The sequence below is a fragment of the Ambystoma mexicanum genome, chromosome 8 (assembly GCF_040938575.1).
Source record: "Ambystoma mexicanum isolate Mex_15411 chromosome 8, UKY_AmexF1_1, whole genome shotgun sequence".
In the NCBI taxonomy this organism is placed as follows: Eukaryota; Metazoa; Chordata; class Amphibia; order Caudata; family Ambystomatidae; genus Ambystoma; species Ambystoma mexicanum.
The window spans coordinates 1,429,308,675-1,429,330,117 of record NC_090929.1 but is presented as its reverse complement, the minus strand read 5'-3'; the positions used below and the strand labels follow the sequence as shown (position 1 = coordinate 1,429,330,117).

General features: G+C 47.8%; 2 protein-coding genes across 5 annotated transcripts in view; one reads left to right on the top strand and one right to left on the bottom strand.

Moving 5' to 3' along the window:
• Positions 1 to 14,845, bottom strand: part of EXOSC1 (exosome component 1) — a 182,871-nt gene extending 168,026 nt beyond the window's left edge. Inside the window, exon 1 of the mRNA XM_069611579.1 lies at positions 14,470 to 14,845. Within this exon, the coding sequence (XP_069467680.1) occupies positions 14,470 to 14,497 (28 nt within the window). The 5' untranslated portion in view covers positions 14,498 to 14,845. The remainder of the gene's footprint in view (positions 1 to 14,469) is intronic.
• Positions 14,846 to 15,381: 536 nt separating this feature from the next.
• Positions 15,382 to 21,443, top strand: part of ZDHHC16 (zinc finger DHHC-type palmitoyltransferase 16) — a 434,178-nt gene continuing 428,116 nt past the window's right edge. For 3 of the 4 annotated variants that reach the window (XM_069611577.1, XM_069611575.1, XM_069611576.1), the window contains exon 1: positions 15,383 to 15,551. The gene's annotated coding sequence lies outside the window, so the exon portion shown is untranslated. Of the gene's footprint in view, positions 15,552 to 21,443 lie in introns of all 4 variants that reach the window. The other variant, XM_069611578.1, reaches the window with a different exon arrangement.

The following is a 21,443-nucleotide window of genomic DNA, read 5'->3' as shown; positions in this document are numbered from 1 at the left end:
GATTATTTGGATTAGCGTTTTGTGGTCAGAGAGCACAAAGGGGCACCCCATAGATCCTGATGTTATTTCAATAGGAGGTGAATCTCCTACTAGCATGGCTTCTTAGGATACAGAGCAAAATATTGCGGCTACCTGCAGAGTTTCTGTTCAGGCCAGAAGTTCCCATGGAGGAGGAGGAAGAACATGTGTTCCCACTAGAGTTGGAAACAGTCAGTGAGTGATTATTCACAGGACTGATGAAGAGGAGAAAAGCATGGCGGGCAGTGATCGCCCTAGATGAAGAGTTGTTCCGAGAGGATGAAGCAAACGAGGAGGTGGTGTTTTTCATAAGCCTCACCTATTGGATGATTTGACACTAGTCGTTGAATTTAGAAGTGCACCCAATAGCCTCTCTGGGAAAGTTGAATTTAGAAGCGTGCCCAATAGCTTATATATGTGCCCAATTTACTCTATGTGAAAATTGAATTTGGAAATGTGCCCAATAACCTCTCTGGGAAAGTTACATTTAGAGGCGTGCCCAATAGCCTCTCAGAGAAAGTTGAACTTAGAAGCGTGCCCAATAGCTTATATGTGAAAGTTGAATCTAGAAGTGCATCTATAAGTTGAATTTAGAAGTGCGCCCAATAGCCTCTCTGCGAAAGTTGAATTTAGAAATGTGCCCAATATCCTATTAGTCTAAAAGCGTGCCCGGCTGAACCGACCAATCTCCCTAATAACCGCTCTGTGCAAAGTTGATTTTAGAATTAGGCCTAATACCCTCCCTGTATAAAGTTGAATTGAGAAAGTGCCTAGCGCAACGTATATAGTATGGTTTGGACTGCAGGGAACGTTTGAAAAAACATAACCCATCATACGCTTAACCTCTTCTTTACACCACCACTCAACTAGAACACAGAGATACTATGACAACATTCGGTATAACTGTTCTCATACTAACATCTGCCGCACATTCCACATCATTCTAAATAAACACTGCTGGTTACACACCCCCCAGCCAGGCGTTCTCCTCAGGCCGAACGCAGCCACATTCGGTCTGGATAAATCCTGCCAGAACGAACACATACTTCTGATCTCTAAACCACCACACCTACCGCTAAGAAGCAGCTATTACACGAATACCGCACTAGCTGCACACATATCCGGTGCTCACACGCACCTTTGACTCTCTACTCTCTCTACTGATCCGAACTTCGGTTCCCAAGGGCGTTCAACCTACCAGCGCCTTCAGACCATACCAATGGTATGTAAGGCGCTATATAAATGCAAAATAACATAACTAGTGCAGAGTGCACCAGCAGTCCCTATGACGTTGGCCTATTGAAGGGAGTAGGTGCAGTTAACATAAAATGAAAACCAGGAGCGATTTTGCCAAGAGTGAAACAATATCCCATGTCCAAAGAAAGCATTTTTGAGACCATTTCCATGTTAGGGCAACAGGAGATATTAATGCCATCAGAGTCCCTGTGTAACAGCTGTTTACACAGTGAAAGAAGGAGAAAAAAAAACACAATTACAAAAATAAATTAAAAAGTTAAATACAGAGGGGTTAGGGGGTCATAGAATTTAGTCAGGATTTGCAGCCCCTAAACAATATTGAGGAAGAATTTCCATTAGTTCCAAATCCTGCTACCATATTATGCCACATCCCACCTAAAGCTAAACATTACACAGTAAATGATTATAAGAATGCATTATTCCCAATCCCCACTCATGAAGAGTCACAAGACCGGACCCAATTCTCATATAGAAGTGGAAACATACAATGGTACTGAGAGCCCCCGTCGATATTCAACAAGGTCCTCCAAATGAATTTAGGAAATGTGCACCTTGATATCACAGTAATTTGATATATGATATTGCATTTATTACGCGCCTATACACAAGTGTTTCAAGGCGCAACGATATTTGGTGCGTGGATGATATTCTGGTGTGTAGTGAAAGAGAAGAACAGTGCAGGAAAGACTCAATACAACGGATGACAGTCTTGTCAGACATGGGATAGAAAGTAGACCAGGCAAAATTACAATATTTGTTTTGTACATGGGACAGTTCATATCACAAAAGTGAGAAGCAATCATGAAAATGCCACAGGCAAAGATAGTGAGGGGAAAAGCAACCGTGTTGGGCCTTTGTAACTACTTTAGGGCGTGGCTCTTCCATTACAGCCCATATGTCAGGACCCTTGTAAAAAGAGACTTAAAGAAGCAAGAAGCGATGACCGTAAAGTAGCTTGAACAGGTGAAATGGTAGAAGCATTTGATGACTACATAAATAAACAATATGTACAGCACCCGTTCTTGGAATCCCGGATAACAGTGCAGAATTCTACCTGTTCTCACACTCGAATGGGGTGGTAATCTTAGCAGTGCTCGCAAAGAAGACTACTTTGGGGTACAAACCATAAGCATATTACAGTGGGATCCTAGATCCAGTGATGAGAGGCCATTATCCCTGCAAACAATCATTGGCTGCAGCAGCCTTTGCAATAGAGAAGCCACTATTACACGATGGGCTGTGAAGTAACACTAACATTGAGCATGCCTTGTTCGTCATTCTTGAGGAACCTAAAACCATATTGTACCCAGAAGCTCTCTTTGTGGTCAAAGGGATCATTTCAAACCTATCAATGGCGGCAGAATAAGTAGCGCTTACTGTACCTCTAGAAATGCATGAAGACTAGGAAATCAGTGTATGCCCAAATCCGCCTATGTTACATCAACAGTACATGCAGGACTGTCATAATGGAAAAGGCGGGGCTTCTTACTTGCAGACTGCACACCAGTGAAGCACACGCCCATATTGGACAGGTTCATAGATGCACTACAACTCCCATCAGCAATTGCAGTGATGAAGTGTGCAACCCACACTACAAGGGTGTGTGGAGGAAGTGAAGAGAATTTACTGCGGCAGCGAAGTCGCCGAGAGAGGCCAAAAATAGCGCATATTTCCCCGAAATATCTGAATTCAATATACCACCTAAAAAGTACACATGAGCACGCAGCATGATAATGGAAGAAGGCTTTAACTCCTTGCACACCACACAGATAATTGAATTTTAGGGATGCATACCACCAGAAGAGCATTAAAACAGCTTCACTATCCTGCTCGCACAACACAACCGTCTTGCAGCTTAGATTGCGGGAAGACTGGTTTAACCCCAACCTTGCAGTGCATGTTGCTGCTTTCATTGTCAATTGTGTTGTATGTCGTGTACTGCAGGGTGCATGCTGCGAGTAGTGAGAGGAGCAATACTCTGTCCTACAGGACCTTCCAACATCTGCACATTGATTAAGTAGATATGCTCCAAAACTGTAACGGCTACAGGTACATGCTGGGAGTTATATGCCCTTTCTCCCAATGGATCGAAGCTGTCCATGCACACACCCCAATGCCAAATGTGCTGCAAAATTCCTCGTACAAGAGGTAGTCCCACGATGGGGTGTATGCGAAGTCATTCGGTCCGACAATGGACCGCATTTTGTGAATTAATTGTTTGAGCACATCACAATCCTACTGGGAATTAAGTTTAAATTATCTTCCGCAGGCAAATGGAATTGTGAAAGCCTCAATGGCCAGCTCAAAGAGAAAAGACAAAGGTGACACTGAAAAAAGGATGGTGCCACTGCCTACCATTAGCCCGCTTTGCATTACGCAACCAGCCCAGCTCAGACCATCACTCTACTTCATGAGGTGGTGACAGGGTGCTGTACGCGTATACCTCTTGCTCCTCCCACTAGAGCGCTAACGTATACCCATAGTGCTGCTGTTGTCCTCGGATCTGAGATGGATGAGTACTTGGCGGCGATGAGGGCTAGCGTCTTTATGTCCCAACAGCTTCAAGCCCAGCAGGGGAGATCAAAGAAGAATGATGATAACCAACAGCTTGACACAAAGACTCTGCTCCAACCCCTGCCCTCTATCTTGGGGAGTTTGTGCAGAATTTCACCCGGTCCTGGCAGAACCCCAGGTTTGAGGGGCCCTTTGTGATCGAAGAAGTCACCCCCCACTACTGTCAAAGTCCAAGGCAGGTGATCGTGGCTCCACCTGTGCAACATGAAATCCTGCAAAGGCGAGACCCCCCCTTCCCCTGCCGCCAGACACTTAAGCAGAAGAAGAAACTAGAGTGCAGACACAATCCAGTACAAGGAGTAGGAACAACCCACAGGAACTAATAAAAACACACTCCCCTTTCTCACAAACAAATAAATCTGCTCCAACAAACTTTTTGTCTACAAGAACTTTTTACCTGCAGAGTAAGAAAGACACACACTTTGAAGAAGAAAAGAAGTACTAAATGTTACCTCTAAGAATATTACTATATGCAATTATTTTGTTAATAGTGGACAGTTACAGTGCTTTGAAAACAAGTAGAGCAACACTTGTTAGAGAGAATTTTTATGGCTATACATTTTTCTTGTAGCAATTCATTGTTTGAGAATCGATGTGAAAATATAACATAAAACATGGATCTTTTAATTTTACTTAATACAGGCTTCTGGCACACAAACACAATGTGCATACAACCTTTGCAGCATATGGATTCAGCAGCAAGAATGATTGCATCAATATTTAATACTCTCTGCTGTCTTTTATCTCTTGACCACTTTTCGTAGCGCCAGGAGGGTAATCTATTGTGCATCCGAACCAGCATATGCTAATGTGAACCCTACTCCATGTTGAATGAAGTAATGACCGAGCCCTTCACTAGTGCCCTAAGCACACAAAACGAATCAAGAGAAACGATGATAATGATTTTGAACATATAAACACCTACATGGCTGATTGTCCCATGTGACCAATAATATGTGGCATCAGCACATGACCATTGTGAGGAGAGAGACATCCAGGGAGAGCTGCTATGTGTGTTCTCATTCCCTAGGCCACGAGTGCTTCCAGTACATTTGTGGCCACTGAAATATCAGAGCACAGCACCTAATGCATTTGGCGCTCTGTGCAAAATGTGGGCACATTTCAAGGGAAATTGCCTACTTTGCGATGGAGGTGTCAAAGGACATCCCCTTATGAGGATAGCTACATAAAAACATAAGCAATGATGGATGACTATGGTAGCAATAAGGATGATACAATACATATTGGATGGCCCAAATACAGGAGAAGCTAGAGTAGTAGACCAAAAGGAAATGCAATGCCCACTGGGTGGGAGAAGAGAGCTAGGGAGAATGCCAGGGTGTTGGGAAAGGCCCCCCCCCCCAACTACTGGTATATGGACATGCATTTACATCAGAAGGATGGGTTGAAGGAACGATGGGGTGCAAAGCACAAGCACTCCCGATAGTACCAGTAGATGTGGTACAGAAAGGGAATGATGGATGCCTCAAGGATTGGGCAGAGTAAAACAGGACCCGTACCTATAAATACCCCTTAAGAATTCCTCACTAGGTTTTCAAAAGGATGGTCTGGTAAAGGTTGGAATAAATGAAAATGAAGGATACAAACGCATATCGAAAGTACCTGGTACATCAGTGCTCACGGACCACTATTGAGCTTGTGGTTTAAAAGCTTGCATGCAAATTGGCTCTAAATTGGGGAGGAATATGGTCCTTGGGCCTACTAAATACACCAGCCCAGGCTAGTACCTCAGAGGGAGATTCATGGAGAGTTCCCCAAAATGGATGCACAACAGAGAAAGAAGATATCCCTGTAACTCAAACAGGTAAAAAGAAGTGGCAACTATATCGCAGACACGATGGAAAAAGCACTTGTTGAAATACCACATGAACATAAGACTGTTCTGCAGGACAGAAATGTTCTTCGCTCCATTCATTCCAGGGATCCAAGCAACCACAGTTGCCAAGTGGTTGGTTTCAAATAACCTGCTGGGAATTGCTACCGTCAATTAACATGAAGGTGAAAGGCTTTAATGCCATAAAGGAAGAGCTAAGAGCAGTTAGGCTAATCAAAACAGGTATGTCCTTGACCTCATAACAGCCATTGAGGGTGGTGTGTGTACAAACATTGGCCTGTTTTGCTGTACATTACAAACCTGCCCACGATGAAGAAAATGGGACCCTCACAGAATTTAACGCTGCTAACAGATCTCCACATGAAAATGGTAGAGGAAGTGAATGAAGTGGATCAGGACGATGATTGGGTCTCATATTTATTCTCCTGGGTCCCATCCTGGCTGGCTAATGCATTCAAGGAATTAATAGCTGTATTGGTGCTAGTATTTGGATTCCGCGTCCCAAGAATAGCTATAAACCAACGCCAGAAGACTGCCAAAAGATGTTAGGATGAAAATAGTGATGGATATGGATGAGCACACACAAACCGATACCTCAGTTGAACCTCAAAGTCCTTTCGTCAGTCCAGGCACAAAATGTCTTTATCCAGAGACGCTCGTAATTACGTGGGATGTTGGGTGTTCTGCAAACCAGATCGGAAGTGCTGTTACATGACCTGGAAATGAGCATATGGTAAACGCAGATGACCTGAAGGTGGGTGATGAAGATATGGATCCTCAAGGTAGCCTATGTGTGGAGGGTCCCCCCCCCCAAGGAGTGTGGTCGAGGACTCGACCTGAGGGGGAATGTTGAGAGGCAAATTAATGCATCATTCATTACATCAGCCCCAGCACCATCTCGACATAAGAATGGAAGGTGCACATCATTCATGGTGTCTGCTTCCTGCCCGCTGCCATGCTGCAGGTGCGAGAGGAGCCACTTATTAAGGCAACCGACTCTTCCCCGGGGGGGGCAGTGGGGGGGAGGAATCGAAGAGGAGTCGAATTTGCAGGCTATGGTGGATATGAACATGCTGTAACCAAGATGCCAAAATCAAATGACATCACTGCTGGAACTAACACATGTAGACGGATTAAACTCAAAGGAGATATGCATCCACCATGAATCTACACGAAGAATATGCTTGCATCCAATAGGCTAGGAAACATATGCTCCATATATATATATATATATATATATATATATATATATATATATGCTGACACACAAGAATACATATAATGCTTGCTTAACACAGAGACGCAACAAGAATGGGTGGCCATTGTAAATAAGATGGACGATGCAACCACAAATGGGAGACATCAAGAAACCTCGAAGGTGCAGGGGATCCGAATTGCTGGGTCAGCAGAGAATTCAGATTTGAACAGCCCCATTAATAATTGCACAGCCCTTGCTAAGGTTATCGTGAATAGGGAAGGTTTGGATCAGCACCCAAGTGAACTGGCTATAACAGTTGCCAGGCATGAGACAAACTTCTCTCAGTTTAAGAAAAGAAACAAACAACGCTGGAAGGTCAGATTAGTTGTTGTTCATAATTAAAAAACATTTACATGCTGATAAAATGTTTTCTTGACTTATGAGTAATACACAATTGATGCGTTGAAATTGTTTTATTACACCCATTGAACACAACAAATTATAACTTTGATTATCCGACAATGTTTGTGTGAAATATTTGGATCAATTAAGCCACATGTAGCGTGCAGGGGACGTGGGTTTCCTCAATTGGAAACTTTCTCTTTTTCACTACATGCCTAATAATTGCCACCACTTTTAACACACTGGATGAATCTATTCTGTGAAAAGAAACAGATTGATTGCCTTGTATCTTATGGATTGCCATCGGGCTGTGGTTTTAGCTCTAAATGTAATCAGAATTGTTACTGCTGACGTGAGGCATATCTTGGACATTGTTCTGTGCACTGCCCGTTCCCTATATACGGCATCACTGACCCAATCCTTCCAACATGCATTTTTTTAGCTGATCATACTAACAATTTTCCTCTAGATAGAAATCAGGGTATTGGCGCGAAAAAGATTTCAATCCCGTTTTACGGCTATACACTCTTGATGTGCCTCAAACGATTGAAGTTCAAAGGATCCAAGACAGCAGATCTTGGTGCCATTCTCACACCAGAAGCTGCGTCTCCCAGCGTTCTGGATTAAGCAATGAATAATCAAATGCATGGCGCAAAACATCAAGTTGCAAGTCGCACGCCATCAGTGTGAAAGGGCAGTGCAGGTGCAAACGCTAGTGAAACAGGAATTCAATAAGCTCTCGGAAGATAACCAGGCACAGGGTACGACTCTGTTGAGAAAAACACTAACAGTGAGGTAGAAAGCATGCTCTACTCATGCACTACAAACTGATCGCAAACCACGACTTACCCACAATTTTGTGTGATCCTTGTAAAACTCACATTCGCTTCTTTTCACTATGTGCTCAAATTGGGATTATTGAGCTATTTTTATTAAGTGCGTATGGTTGAGTGCAATCAAACTTTTACACTATGCTCTACAAAAATCGATACATACACAACTTCACATTAATATACAATCAATCATTTGGGAAACAGTACATCATTTCAGCATGTTATACCTTTAAAATCATATTTATAAATGTAACTGTGGCGTCATCACCGCCCACATGTCACGTGGGAGGGACCACGTGGCAGTGGGAAGGGGAGGAGCAAGGAGGGAAAAGGAGAGCTTGTCAGTTCCTGACAAGTTGTTGTTCATTAAAGTTGTGTTGCACCCCAGCTCTCGTGTCCGTCTCTGTTTTCATGTGTGGAGAACGGCTGAGCGTGGAGCGCGATGCAGTCCACACAGTAACGTAACATTGGCGGTGAGGCGGACCAGAAGCCCCACCAAGCCAGCCACCTCGGAGGCTCTGCGCTCGTGGCAAGTCACTGGGCGTCACTCAAGAAGCGAACTGCCAGCTCCGCGAGCAGCACACTAGGGAGGCAGGTCTGAGCACAATGACTCCCCGCTGGCTGACCACCTCTGAACGAGTCTGGGCAGGGCAGGGCAGTGCAAACAAAAACATCTGCGGGTGGAGCAGCGGTAACCCGCTTGCAGAACTCCGGCCGGTCAAGGAAAGGAAATCTCCCGCCGACGGCAACAGCGCATAGAGGCACCGAAGAGCGGTGGAGGTGTGGTCCTCCCGCTCCAACAAGAAAAAAAAACAGGTAAGAGAGCAGTATGCTCCACCTTTCACTTTAGCATCCAACAGCGGTTGAGTTGGCATTCTCCCGCCTAATTACTCCATGCAATGGCCGCAAAGGCCTATATACAAGGCGGACAAGGCCGCCCACCAGTGCATGGCACAGCTCCCCCGCCTGGGCCCCACTACACCGGAGCGGGAAAGAAGATCTCCTGCCAAAAGTCGATCACTGGACAAAGGCCCAGAAACAGGGCAGGAAGAGCCCTAATAGCTGGGCAACTACAGCGCCCCCTCCTGGGCCACACACACACACCACCCACAGTGAGCCACCAGGAGACTCCTCAAACAAATTTACCTTACCCTCAAGTGGGAGAAGAGAAGACTAACCCCACATGAGCATTTCAGAGGAGGAGTCACTGACTGTTCCAGTGACCCCTGCCAGACCACTTCAAAAAAGAATGACAGACAGCCTCCTGTCCCAACTACCGTCAAACTGCGACCACACCGACACCAGCACACTAGGGTCACGATGGAAAAGATGGCTGAGGGACTTCGAGGTATGCTTAAAAGTGGCAGGACCATTAGAAGATGAGCAGAAACACAGCTTACTAAACCACGCAGTAGGCTTAAACGTGCAGGATATTCTAGATGAAATACCAGAAAACAACAGACACCTACACCAGTCTAAAGACAACCCTCACTGACTAGATTATACCCCACACAAACCTGGACTACGAAAGACACATTTTCCACACCACGAAACAAAGCAAAGGTGAGACCATGGACGCATTCGTAATGAGGCTAAGACCAAGTATGAAACACTGTGACTTCAACAATTATTCAAACGATGAAGCCCTCCGGTCACAGATCATAGTAGGGTGCAAAAGTGCTGACTTCAAAAAACGACTGCTACAACAACCATCGCAACCTGGAGGAAATACTACACTTGGCTCGCTCGGACGCTGCACTGGCAGCACAGGTGGAAGGCCTCGATAACAAAGATCACACATGAAAAGCAAGAGAACATTAACAAGCTATAAGGCGCAGCAAGAAACAACGGCGACCCCTTTTGCTACAGGTGTGGGCACGAATATCCACATGAGGGGCTATGCCCTGCCATGGGTCAGACATGCTGTGGCTGCGGAGGGGAAAATCACTACAAAGCCTTGTGCCTGATTTTTCACAGCAAAAAGCAGAGAGGAACATAAAGTCTGCACCAGAACAGGAGCAAGGTCAGCCGACCCCACACCGGACAACACACCAACCCTATGACACAGCCTGTCACAGACACTGCGACAAGCAACCAGAAAGCAGAGTGGAGAGAAAGCAAGACCACAGCATCCAAGCAAAGAAGGAGACCAATGCCGGACGCCCGGTACCTTGTAGAACAATCACTGTCCGACAGTGCCATCAAGTGCACCTTTGGAAGAAAACACCCGCAGAAATGAGAAACACCAAGAAGAACTACAGAAAAAGGGTCATCTGTATGAGCTAGGAAACAAAATGGCAAAAGAACACAGCCCAAAACTCATGATCCAAATCAACCAGACAGCAGCCGAATTCCTAATAGACACAGTGACAATGGTGAATGTAATCGGCAAAGAAGTGTACAAACGCATACCAAATGCCCCTCGCCTACAACCAGCCTGAGCACTCAGTCCCCTATGGCTCAAAGGCACCTTTAGCCTGCCAAGGATTTTTCATGGCATCATGCCGCTACAAGGATCACGCAAAAGACATCCCCATGCACGTCCTAGAAGCCGCCACCAACAGCGGATGCATCCTAAGCTACCAAGCGGCCATTGAATATGTGGACCCTACCGCAAGCATTGAGCAGGCCTTTCCCTCACTATTCAAAAGTCTAAGAAAATTGAAAGATAGACAAATTGAGTTGCATATAACACCAGCATCCCACCAGTAGCCCAACATTAAAGGGGAATCCCCATCAACATACAGAAGCAAGTGGAAAAGGAACAAACAAAGCTACTGGACGCAGACATTATCGAGCCAGCAGAAGGTCCCACACCGTGGGTTTCCCCTATAGTAACCGTGCCCAAAAGAGACTCGCCCGACATCCGAATATGTGTAGACATGAGAAGATCAAATGAAGCCATCATGAGGGAACGCCATCAAGCCCCCCACATTACTGACATGGTACATCTCCTAAATGGAGCAACCGTCTTCTCTAAACTGGACCTAAACACAGGTTATCACCAACTAGAACTCAGCAAGAGGTCCCGTTACATAACAACGTTTGTCACACACCTTGGGCTATACTCATACAAACATTTGAGCTTCGGCGCATCATCAGTGGCAGAAATCTTTCAGGCGGAAATCCACAACATAATCAAACATGTGCCAAACTGCCTGAATTACAGCGATGACATACTGGTATTTGGCCAAACACAAGAACACCATGACGACATGCTCGTGCGGGTATGCATGGCCTTAGAGGAAGCCCAACTCACCCTGAACAAGGAGAAATGTGAATTTTGCAAGAAAACACTTTGCTTCTTTGGACACGTTTTCTCGGAAAAGGGCACGACACCAGACCCAGAGAAGGTTAGCGCACTCACGGAAGCTAACCCACCTACCTCAGGTCCTTCCTAGGACTTGCAAGCTACTGCACGCGATACATCAGGGACTTTGCATCCGTCAGTGAGCCCCTACGGGCCCTCACCAACTCAACACTGAATTCATCTGGTCGTCCAGGTGTCAGGAGGCCAGGTCATCAAAGACTGCATCACAGACGCCAGGAACATGGCCTATTTGATACCAGAAAAACCACAGAACTCATCGTAGAAGCGAGTCCAGTTGGCCTCGGGGCCATACGCAACTTGACGAAAAGGAAGGACATGACAAACACATAGTGTTGTACGCCAGCCGAAGCTTATCCAGGACCGAGCAGGCATATTCTCAGGCTGAGAAGGAAGGCCTAGCAGTGGTTTGGGCCTGCAAACACTTCCATCTATTCCTCTACGGAAAACCGTTCACCGTAGTCACGGATCACCAGGCACGGATATTCATATATGGCAACCGACAAGCCAAGATGCCGTCCAGAATAGCAAGATGGGCACTCCGCCTCCAGGACTACCAATTCAACATAACACACAGACCAGGCAAAGAGCAAAACCCTGCAGATTTTCTCCCACACCACCCACGAGAAGGATGCAAGTCGGAGCTGTCCATAGCAGATCAATACCTACGATACATCATTCACAGCAACACACCCCAGGGTCTCGACATGGACCAAATAATTTGTGAATCCAATGCCGACCAAGGACTGCAAATCATACTAAGATGCCTGGAGACGGGGAGGTGGAAACAACTCAAAGAATCAGTAGGGGAAGAAACAACACAAGACATCATGTGTTTCCTAGCAGTAAAGGAGGAACTTGCAAATTCAGACGACCGTCTGTTACTGAAAGGCACCAAACTCGTGATACCACGCAACCTGCGACGGAAAGTACTCTAGTTAGCCCATGAAGGACACAGGGGCATAGTATCGACAAAAAGAATGTTAAGACAAAAACTGTGGTTCCCACACCTCAACTCACTAGTAGAAGAACTGCCCCACATGCGCAGTCATAAAACCACATACAGCGCCTGAGCCACTGTGTATGACAACACTTCCCGAGGGAACATGGGAAGAGATAGTAGTTGACTACTTCGGGCCAATGGAAGGGGGAGAGCACATATTAGTGGCAGTCGAGTACTTGAGATACCCAGACTTGCCAATAGTACCATCCACGTCAGATCACCATGCCATTCCCGCACCAGACAGGATGTTCGCCATGTATGGCATTCCTAACAGGACCCCCCTTCACAGGGCAGGACTTAACCCCTCGACATAGAAAATAACGCCCTTGTGGCCACAAGCCAATGGCACGGTAGAGTGATTTATGAGCAATGTCAAGCGCACCACGCAAATCACGCGACTCACGGGGGAACCTGTGGAGAAACTGTTGTGCCAACTAATGCGAGATTATAGAACTACCCCACACAGCACCACAGGGAAAACACCCTCCGAGGTGATGTTCGGAAGAACCATCAGAACAAGATTGCCACACATCGCAGCGGATGAAGATCGATATGAAAACGACCCTGAAATGCGAAGGAAAGATACCCTCACGAAAGAGGAAATGAAAAGGGCCGCTGACACAAAACGATGGGCCAAAGAAAGTAACCTGGGCCCCGGACTACCGTCATAGTCCAGCAACCACAAAGTTGCAAGAACATGGCCGCATTCAATGAGGAACCCCTCACGATCGTCAAGGCAAAAGGGTCACTCATCACTGCGGAAGGAGAGCAAAGATCTACGACAAGGAACTCTTCCCACTAAAGGCGAATGCCTGGAATCATACCTACAGCAGAGACCTGTTCACCTGATGTCCGTCACACCTGGGACACACCGTATGAAAGGGACAAGGAAGATTCCGAAAATGAGATGCCACCTGAGGTTTCTCAAAGCCAATTCGCAAGGATGGACATCCGACAGCAGAGAGCCCAAAAGAAACCCCACAGACTCATTGAGGAAATGAATTGAAAATAGGACTTTCATGTGTAGTAACGGGGAACAAGGGAGGAGGGGGATGTAGTCACCGTCCTCATGTTTTGTGGGAAGGACCGGTGCAAGGAGAGCGTCAGTTCCTGACAAGTTGTTGTCCATTAAAGTTGTGTTGCACCCCAGCTCTCGTGTCCGTGTCTGTTTGCATATGTGGAAAACGGCTGAGCGTGGAGAGTGAGGCTGTCCACACAGGAACACAACAGTATCTTAGTCACGATTACTGCATCTGCAGATTCTAAAATCGTCAAAGTTAAAAAAATATATATATCAAAAAACAACAACAAGTATGCTATGGATGTCAATACAAACTCAGTCAATGGGCGGTTTCAGTCCTGAGCTATACCAAACCAGGGATTTCTTCTTGCATAACTAAATTGATGCACTTAGTTCCAATATAGGTAATAAGTTACATTGAAGCCTCAGATGGTGATTTCATCAAGCATGAATTTTACCCTCTGCCAAATATAATATGCCGAAAATGTCAGCACCAATGATTCCGCGCCATTCAGAATGGACCAAAGCTAATCCGACCCTTTCAGGTACAAGTGACCAAGAGCTGAGCATTGAGTAAGGATTTGTCTACAGGTTTTCACCTGTTCCCTACATAGAGACTATTTGCGCATGGGATGCCCCTCCAGACCCCAGTATTCGCAATGCTGGGCTATGTTAAAATAGTCTCTCGTCGCTGGTTTGTAATAATTACACGTACCCAAAACATTGCACTTTATGGGTTTATAGATGTCCTCCTTAAACAATCTGTCATCTTAAAAAGTTTTTTTAAACAAAAACATTGACAAAGGAGTTCTGGCTTTCGTGTAGAACTGAGAAGTTTTGGAACGTAAAGAATCGTGGGTGAGTGTAGTAGCAAGAAAGTCGTGTGGTCACAGCCAAGGGTTTCCCGAGCCGAGTCCTTTCTTAAATGTTGCCACCTGGCGTACTGAGCAGAGCTCGAACCAAAGCAACAACACACTTACCGGGAACACAGAACCGCGCAGGAGCCATGGCTATTCAGGAGAGTTCAACGCAATAGTTCAGCGGCGCTCTTATTAGCCAATGGCAGCCAGGCTATAAACAGTACGCATCTACGATTGGCTCCTTCACAAGCATTAACAGTGCCATCTTGATATGGGCTTTTACAAAACAATCCCTTCCCGAATCTTGGATCTAGGTTGCAATTACTGGTTGTGCATAGCGGGCCACAGTAACGAGAGCGGCCATGTTAGAGCATGACCAACAGTCACTGGTACATCAACATTTAAATTCAGTAAAGCTGAGGTACAACTACATATGTAAGGAGTTGCTAGGAAGAGCCCTGCATGACCTTAACATGGCCTCTGCGCGAAACACAGTGTTCGCATGGTGCAAAATGATACTTGGCTCTAGTTTCGTCACATAGTTCTAATAAAGAACTGTTCTATTAGAACCCTGTGGCTTTCATGTCCAAGAAGGCATTCCACGCATGCGCAAATAAGCAATTTTTGAGGGCTGGTGTATACGATGGAAAAACAATTCAACGAACATAATAGAAAGCGGACTGGAAAAGAGACCTTCCGTTGTGAGTAAATGTGGCGGCCATATTAGCAGGGAAATCTGAATTTTGGCTGTGAGTATCTCATCCTGTTTTCTAAGAAACGGCACTTTGTGAAAATGACAGATATTCTGAAGATCTAGTGGAGAATTCAGATTGTAATTTAAAATAATAGTGAGATACACATAAATATACTTGACATGTTTAAATGTTCCTGTAAAATATCTACACTCAATTTTGTTTTCTGTCAATATGTTTATATCTTGAGGTTGCATAAATACAATGTTAGGTTTTATTGCAATTGATTGCTTGTTATACGACTCCTTCATTAACGCACGGCTCAGAGCAGCCTCTTTCTAAACGCCAATCTAGTCTCGCCTCTATGTCGACTGCAGAAGGAACCGGTGTCAACTGCTGGAAATAAGCGATGGCTGCTCCCCTGTGCTCCCTGTGCATCCCTACTCTGTTGTCTACAGCTGGAGACTCGGAGGTTTACAGCATGAGCTGAGCAGTCCGCAGTATACAAAGGTCAGTATTAGGCGTGGTCTTCATATTGTTGAACATTTGAGAGAATATGGGAGAGGTTTTCTTTATGTATTAGTGTGTGTCATTGGTTATTTTGACATTGTGTGATTTTGGATCACCCTCTTCCCCCGCCCCTCTCATTGGTCTTATCATCTGAGTGATATGTGGCGCTTGTCAAATTGCTTTAGTGATTCCGTTTTAATCAACAGCTGGATGGAATTTATGTGCTGGATAAAGATACACCAAGTGGAGCAGAAATTGATTGATATTGATGTCATATGTGTATGAATATACAGTCCCTTTAGTTGTTGGGACCTGGGTAAGCCCAGTGATGGCATGCGGGCCCCCCAGAGTCTGAGCACCAGAGCGTGCGGGCAAGAACGCACGCCAGAGACGTCTGAGTGTTCCGGTGCTCCGGCGCGAACTGCCCGGGCACCGCCTTTATTAACTCAACGCGCATGCACCGGCCCGGCGGGCCGCGCATGCGCACTTCGTGTACTACGTACACAACATCCCTCCTTTTCCCCCCCAAACAACAAAACCATTAAACAGGGGAGCCAACGTGGCTCAAATCAAACCGTACTTAACAGGGCTTGTTACTCATGCCGCTGAGTCCATGATGAAATCCTGGAATCTTTGCGGTGGACGACGTCCTTTCCTGCGCGGGTACCTGGGTGAACCTCCCTCGGGGTTCTCTGGCGGTTCACCGCCTCCACGCGGCGCCTCCGCTGCTTGTCCTTGGTCAGGATTGGTTTCTTCTTCCGCTGCCACAGGTCCTATGCGCTTGAAGAAGGATACGTTTCTGGTTACTGTACCCCGCGCATTCGCAGCCGTGACCATTGACCCTTTGACATGAGTGACTCCCATAGGTTGGGTTTCGTAAGTCATCGAGAGTTTTCCTTCCGGTTTCCTGTTCTGGACTAGGACGGTGTCTCCTACCAATATCTCTCTTTCTGGCAGCCTCTGCCTTGTTGTTTCGTTCTCGTTTCTCGCTGCTCTTTCTGCTGTCACCCGTGCGCTATCGGTCACACCTGAGTGTCTGTCTTCCGCTTCGGGTATCAGCCCTCTGGGTATTCGCCTGAACAGCGCCTCGGTGGGTGCGATTCCGGTGGATCGATGTGGAGTGGACCGGTATTCACGAAGAAAGTCAATTAAATTGTGTCGTAGGTCCTCCCCTCCATTGACAGAAATTCGAAAAATCTTGTTCAGTGTCCGCATGAATCGCTCAACCTCTCCATTGGCCCTTGGCCATAGCGGGGTTACCTTCCGGTGCTTTATGCCTCGTTCTTCGCAGTACCTAGCAAACCGCTGCCCTTGGAACGGTGCTCCGTTGTCTGAGCAGATCTCAAAGGGGAACCCATGGGTGGCGAAAATTTTGTCCATTGCCAGGATGGTGTGATCACTGGCGGTGGATTCCACGAGCTCCACCTCCGGATACCTCGACCACTGATCCGTGACCACCAGGAAATATAGGCCCCTTCCGGTCGAGCCGAAGTCTGCGTGCACCGTTCCCCATGGTACGTCACTCCGCTCCATGGCCCGAATGGGTGGGCCCCTTTCCACAGGACTCGTGCCTTGGCAGGGAATGCAGGTCCTCACAAACTCGGCCACCCTGTGCTCCAGATCGGGGAACCAGACCTTCAGCCTGAGGCGTGCCTTCATCTTGGCCATGCCTTGGTGCCCTGTGTGGGCCAACTGGAGGACTCTCATGACCAATGACCTGGGGATCACGATCTGGTGCCCTCGCAGTAACAGACCGTCCGTGGACACCGAGAGCTCGTGTCGAGCTTTCGACAGCAGTTGCAGGTCCCTTTGCACCTCTGGGTTCCTCCTGGCGTTGTTCAAAAGGATGTCCCGCCACTCTCCTGTGGCCACCGCCCTTTTCACCCTCAGGAACGCCTCGTCGGAGTTCGAGTCATCCGCAATGTCCTGTCTCGATAAGGCCACGGGCAGGGCCGATTCAATGACGAGGTGTACGGCGTCCCCAGTGTCAGTCATCTTCACGGGACTCTGGGTATCCCTCGTGCCTGGATGACGAGAAAGATAGTCGGCTTGGTTGTGTGTACCTGGGCGGTATACTAGCTTGACGCCGTATTCCATGAGGGATAGCATCCATCTCTCGATGCGGGGTGGCGGCATGGATGATGTTCCTGACAAAATAGGAATCAGGGGTTTATGGTCCGTTATCGCAACGACAGGTTTGCCGAGGATGTAGATTCTGAAGTGTTTGCACCCCCACAGGATGGCGAGGGCCTCCCTTTCTATCTGGGAATATCTCCTCTCCGTGTCGGTGAGGGCTTTGCTGGCATATGCTATGGGCCTCATGACCCCTAGTTCGTCTGCCTGCATGAGGACTGCCCCCAGTCCCACCGGGCTGGCATCGACCACAATCTCCGATTCCCGGCTGGGATTGAAATAGGCCATTGTTTCCTGCTCTGACAGGGCTTCTTTGATGGCCTTGAAGGATCGTTGTTCATTCTCAGTCCACTGCCAGGCTATGTCGTTCCTGGTGAGTGCCCTCAGAGGTTCCGACAGAGAGGCTAAGTCCTTGATAAAACGGCCGCAGTAGTTGACCATCCCTAAGAAGCTCCGAACTTCGGCCGGTGATGTGGGTGGAGATGCATCTCTAATGTCCTTCACTTTTCCAGGATCCGGGGATATGCCCCCAGCATGGAAGGTGAACCCAAAGAATTCCAGTCGGTCTTTTAGGAATTCACACTTTTCTTGGTGCAGGGTTAAACCCACCGCCTGTAGCCTCTCAAAAGTGTTCTCTAGCTGTTTAAGATGTTCAATTTCCGACCTGGCAAAGAGTAAGATGTCGTCGGACATGTTTGACTCCTTTCAGTCCGGACAGGGCTCCTCTGATGGCGTTTTGGAAAACCTCCGCTGCGGACGATATTCCGAAGTTTAGTCTTTTGTACTGGTACAGCCCCTCGTGAGTAGTGAATGTCGTAATGTACCTCGACTCGGGGTGTAACTCTAGCTGGTGATACCCAGACCTGAGGTCCAGTTTAGAGAAGACTTTGGCACCTTGGAGTTCTCCGACGATGTCATCTAGAGTGGGTGTGAGGTGACGCTCCCTTTTGATGGCGGCATTTGGGAGTCTCATGTCCACGCAAATGCGTACTGCCCCCGGTTGCTTCGGCCTTGGGGCCACTACGATAGGCGAAACCCACGGGGTGGGGCCTTCCACTCTTTCAATGATGTCCCGGTCGACCAGCTGCTGCAATTCCTCCTCCACTTGGGCTCTTAAGTGGAAAGGAATCCGGCGATGTTTGAGGGCCGTCGGCCTCACGGACTTGTCGATATGTAGGCGTATGGGCTCTGCTTTCAGCTTTCCAATGCCCTTGAAGAGAGTTTCAAATCTGTGTAGCATGCTTTTCAGATCGGCATGGTATACTCCAAACGAGAAGTGGACAATGTCGAGTGCTTCTGATGCCGCACAGCTCAACAGGGAATGTGGGCTGACGCTGGTGACAAAGAACCTCGCTTTGATAGTGTTCTGTCCATGAGAAACCGTGGCTACAAACACCCCTGGGATGGGTAGAGGTGTTTCCCCTCCGAAAGCATATATTCGCGCCATGGACGCTGACAGCTCCGGTGGGCCTGGCAGGGCCTCATAATGTTTGGTGGCCAGCACACAGACCGAAGCCCCAGTGTCTATGAGAATGGGGGTGGGGACGTCATCAATGTTAACAGTGCATGTGGGTTGGCGTCTCGTGCCAGGACCTTCCACAATGCTGGAAATGAAGAAAATCTCTTCCTCCTCCTCCTCCTCCTCCTCCTCTTCTGCGATGTCCAGGTCCTGCAGACCCTGATCGATCGATGAGATGCCTCTCACTCTGCGAGCGCCTCCACGTCCCACTCTCTCCGGTCCTCTTCCTGCCGCTACAGGGGCGGCAGCCCGGCACATCCTTGCATAGTGCCCCGGTGTGCCACACCGGCCGCATGTTCTCGACCTAGCTGGGCATTCTCCTCCGTGGGGGAGATCATATCCACAGTAGGAGCAAGATGAGGTGTTGCCTGGTGTGGGCGGGGCATTAGGCCTTCTCGGCGCCCATTTCGACCTTCCCGTTGCTGAATGTCCCACAGCAAATGCGTCTTCATCATTCTTCGGTCGCGTGGCAGCGTCCATTTTCGCACCTCTGGCTTCTGCCAGCTCATGTGCTCTTCCCAGGTCCAAAATTTGCTGGAGGGTCAGACCAGGTTCTCTCAGTACTTGCCTTCTAAGTTTGCCGGAGCTGCACCCCTGCAACAGCTGGTTGCGGACCATTTCTTCCTCATCGACCCATCTGCAAGAGGTCGCCAGGTGCCTCAGACGGGCACAGAATTTGTCTAGAGGTTCGTCGTCTAGTTGTCTTTCGGCGCCCATGACAAATCTTATCAAAATCCACATTTGCCATGGGGAGAAAATGGTCTTTGAGTGCCTGCTTGACTGCGTCATACGTGGCCACGGGGATGACGAGGGAATCGTAGATTTTGTGGACTTCCGCGCCTGCCGAGTAGATCATAGTCACGATTTTGGTGTCATCATCGTTCACCCCAGATGCCCTGAAGAACATATCTAGCCTCTTGACCCACATCAGCCACTTCGGACCCAGTTTGGAAGGGGGCCCAGTAGTATCGAATTCAGGCATGGGGGCCAGGGAGCTGCGAGATCTGCGCGGGATTGGGGCTATGGCACCTTCATCATCAGTCTCTTCGCCCATTTCTGCGTCACGTACTCACAGTTATCTTTTCCTAGAATGATGGGCGTCTTGTCCCGGGCTTGTAGTAGTGCTGGGGTGTAGAAACCCACTTCTTTCTTCTTTGATGCCACAGCCCTGCGCCTGCAGGACTGTGGGCGTTCCAAAAATTAAGTAGTATTCCCCAAAACACAGCTGGCCGGTGGCGCACGAGCACCCTCTCGGGCCGCAACCACTGCAGCAGTGTGTGAAGAGAGGAGCAAACGAAAACAAAATGGCCGCCGGCACTCCGCGGGTCCGTGATACAGAAGAGCTTTCCGTCTCTCCGAGGCTGTCGGAGCAGGGAAGTGATCCGTACCTCCTCGTCGCCACTGTTGGGACCTGGGTAAGCCCAGTGATGGCTTGCGGGCCCCCCAGGGTCTGAGCACCAGCGCGCGTGGCAGGCGCGCAAGAACGCACGCCGGAGACGTCTGAGTGTTCCGGTGCTCCGGCACGAACTGCCCGGGCACCGCCTTTATTAACTCAACGCGCATGCGCCGGCCCGGCGGGCCGCGAATGCGCACTTCGTGTACTACGTACACAATACAAAGGTCAGTATTAGGCGTGGTCTTCATATTGTTGAACATTTGAGAGAATATGGGAGAGGTTTTCTTTATGTATTAGTGTGTGTCATTGGTTAGTTTGATATTGTGTGATTTTGGATCACCCTCTTCCCTCGCCCCTCTCATTGGTCTTATCATCTGAGTGATATGTGGCGCTTGTCAAATTGCTTTAGTGATTCCGTTTTAATCAACAGCTGGATGGAATTTATGTGTTGGATAAAGATACACCAAGTGGAGCAGAAATTGATTGATATTGATGTCATATGTGTATGAATATACAGTCCCTTTAGTGATGTAATTGCTCACTCCTTTTATATGTTTCTGGAACATTGAGTTGCTGTATGGTGAGCATTCCGTGAATGCTTCACTTTCAGTTGGTTGCTTTTGGATTCCGCTGGCCGGTGCTGCCAGTGGAGGGAGAAAGCAATGGGGGGGCCGCATCGTAGGCCCACTGGTGCGCAGAGCAGGAGCCACAGAAGACGCGTCACACCAGTCTGCACTCGTGTCTTGAACTGCCTGCCTTGCGCCAGGGAGGGCACTTTATTAACATTACGCCTCACGTCACCATGCATGCGAAACGTGAGGCGGATATAAAATTCCTCCTTTTT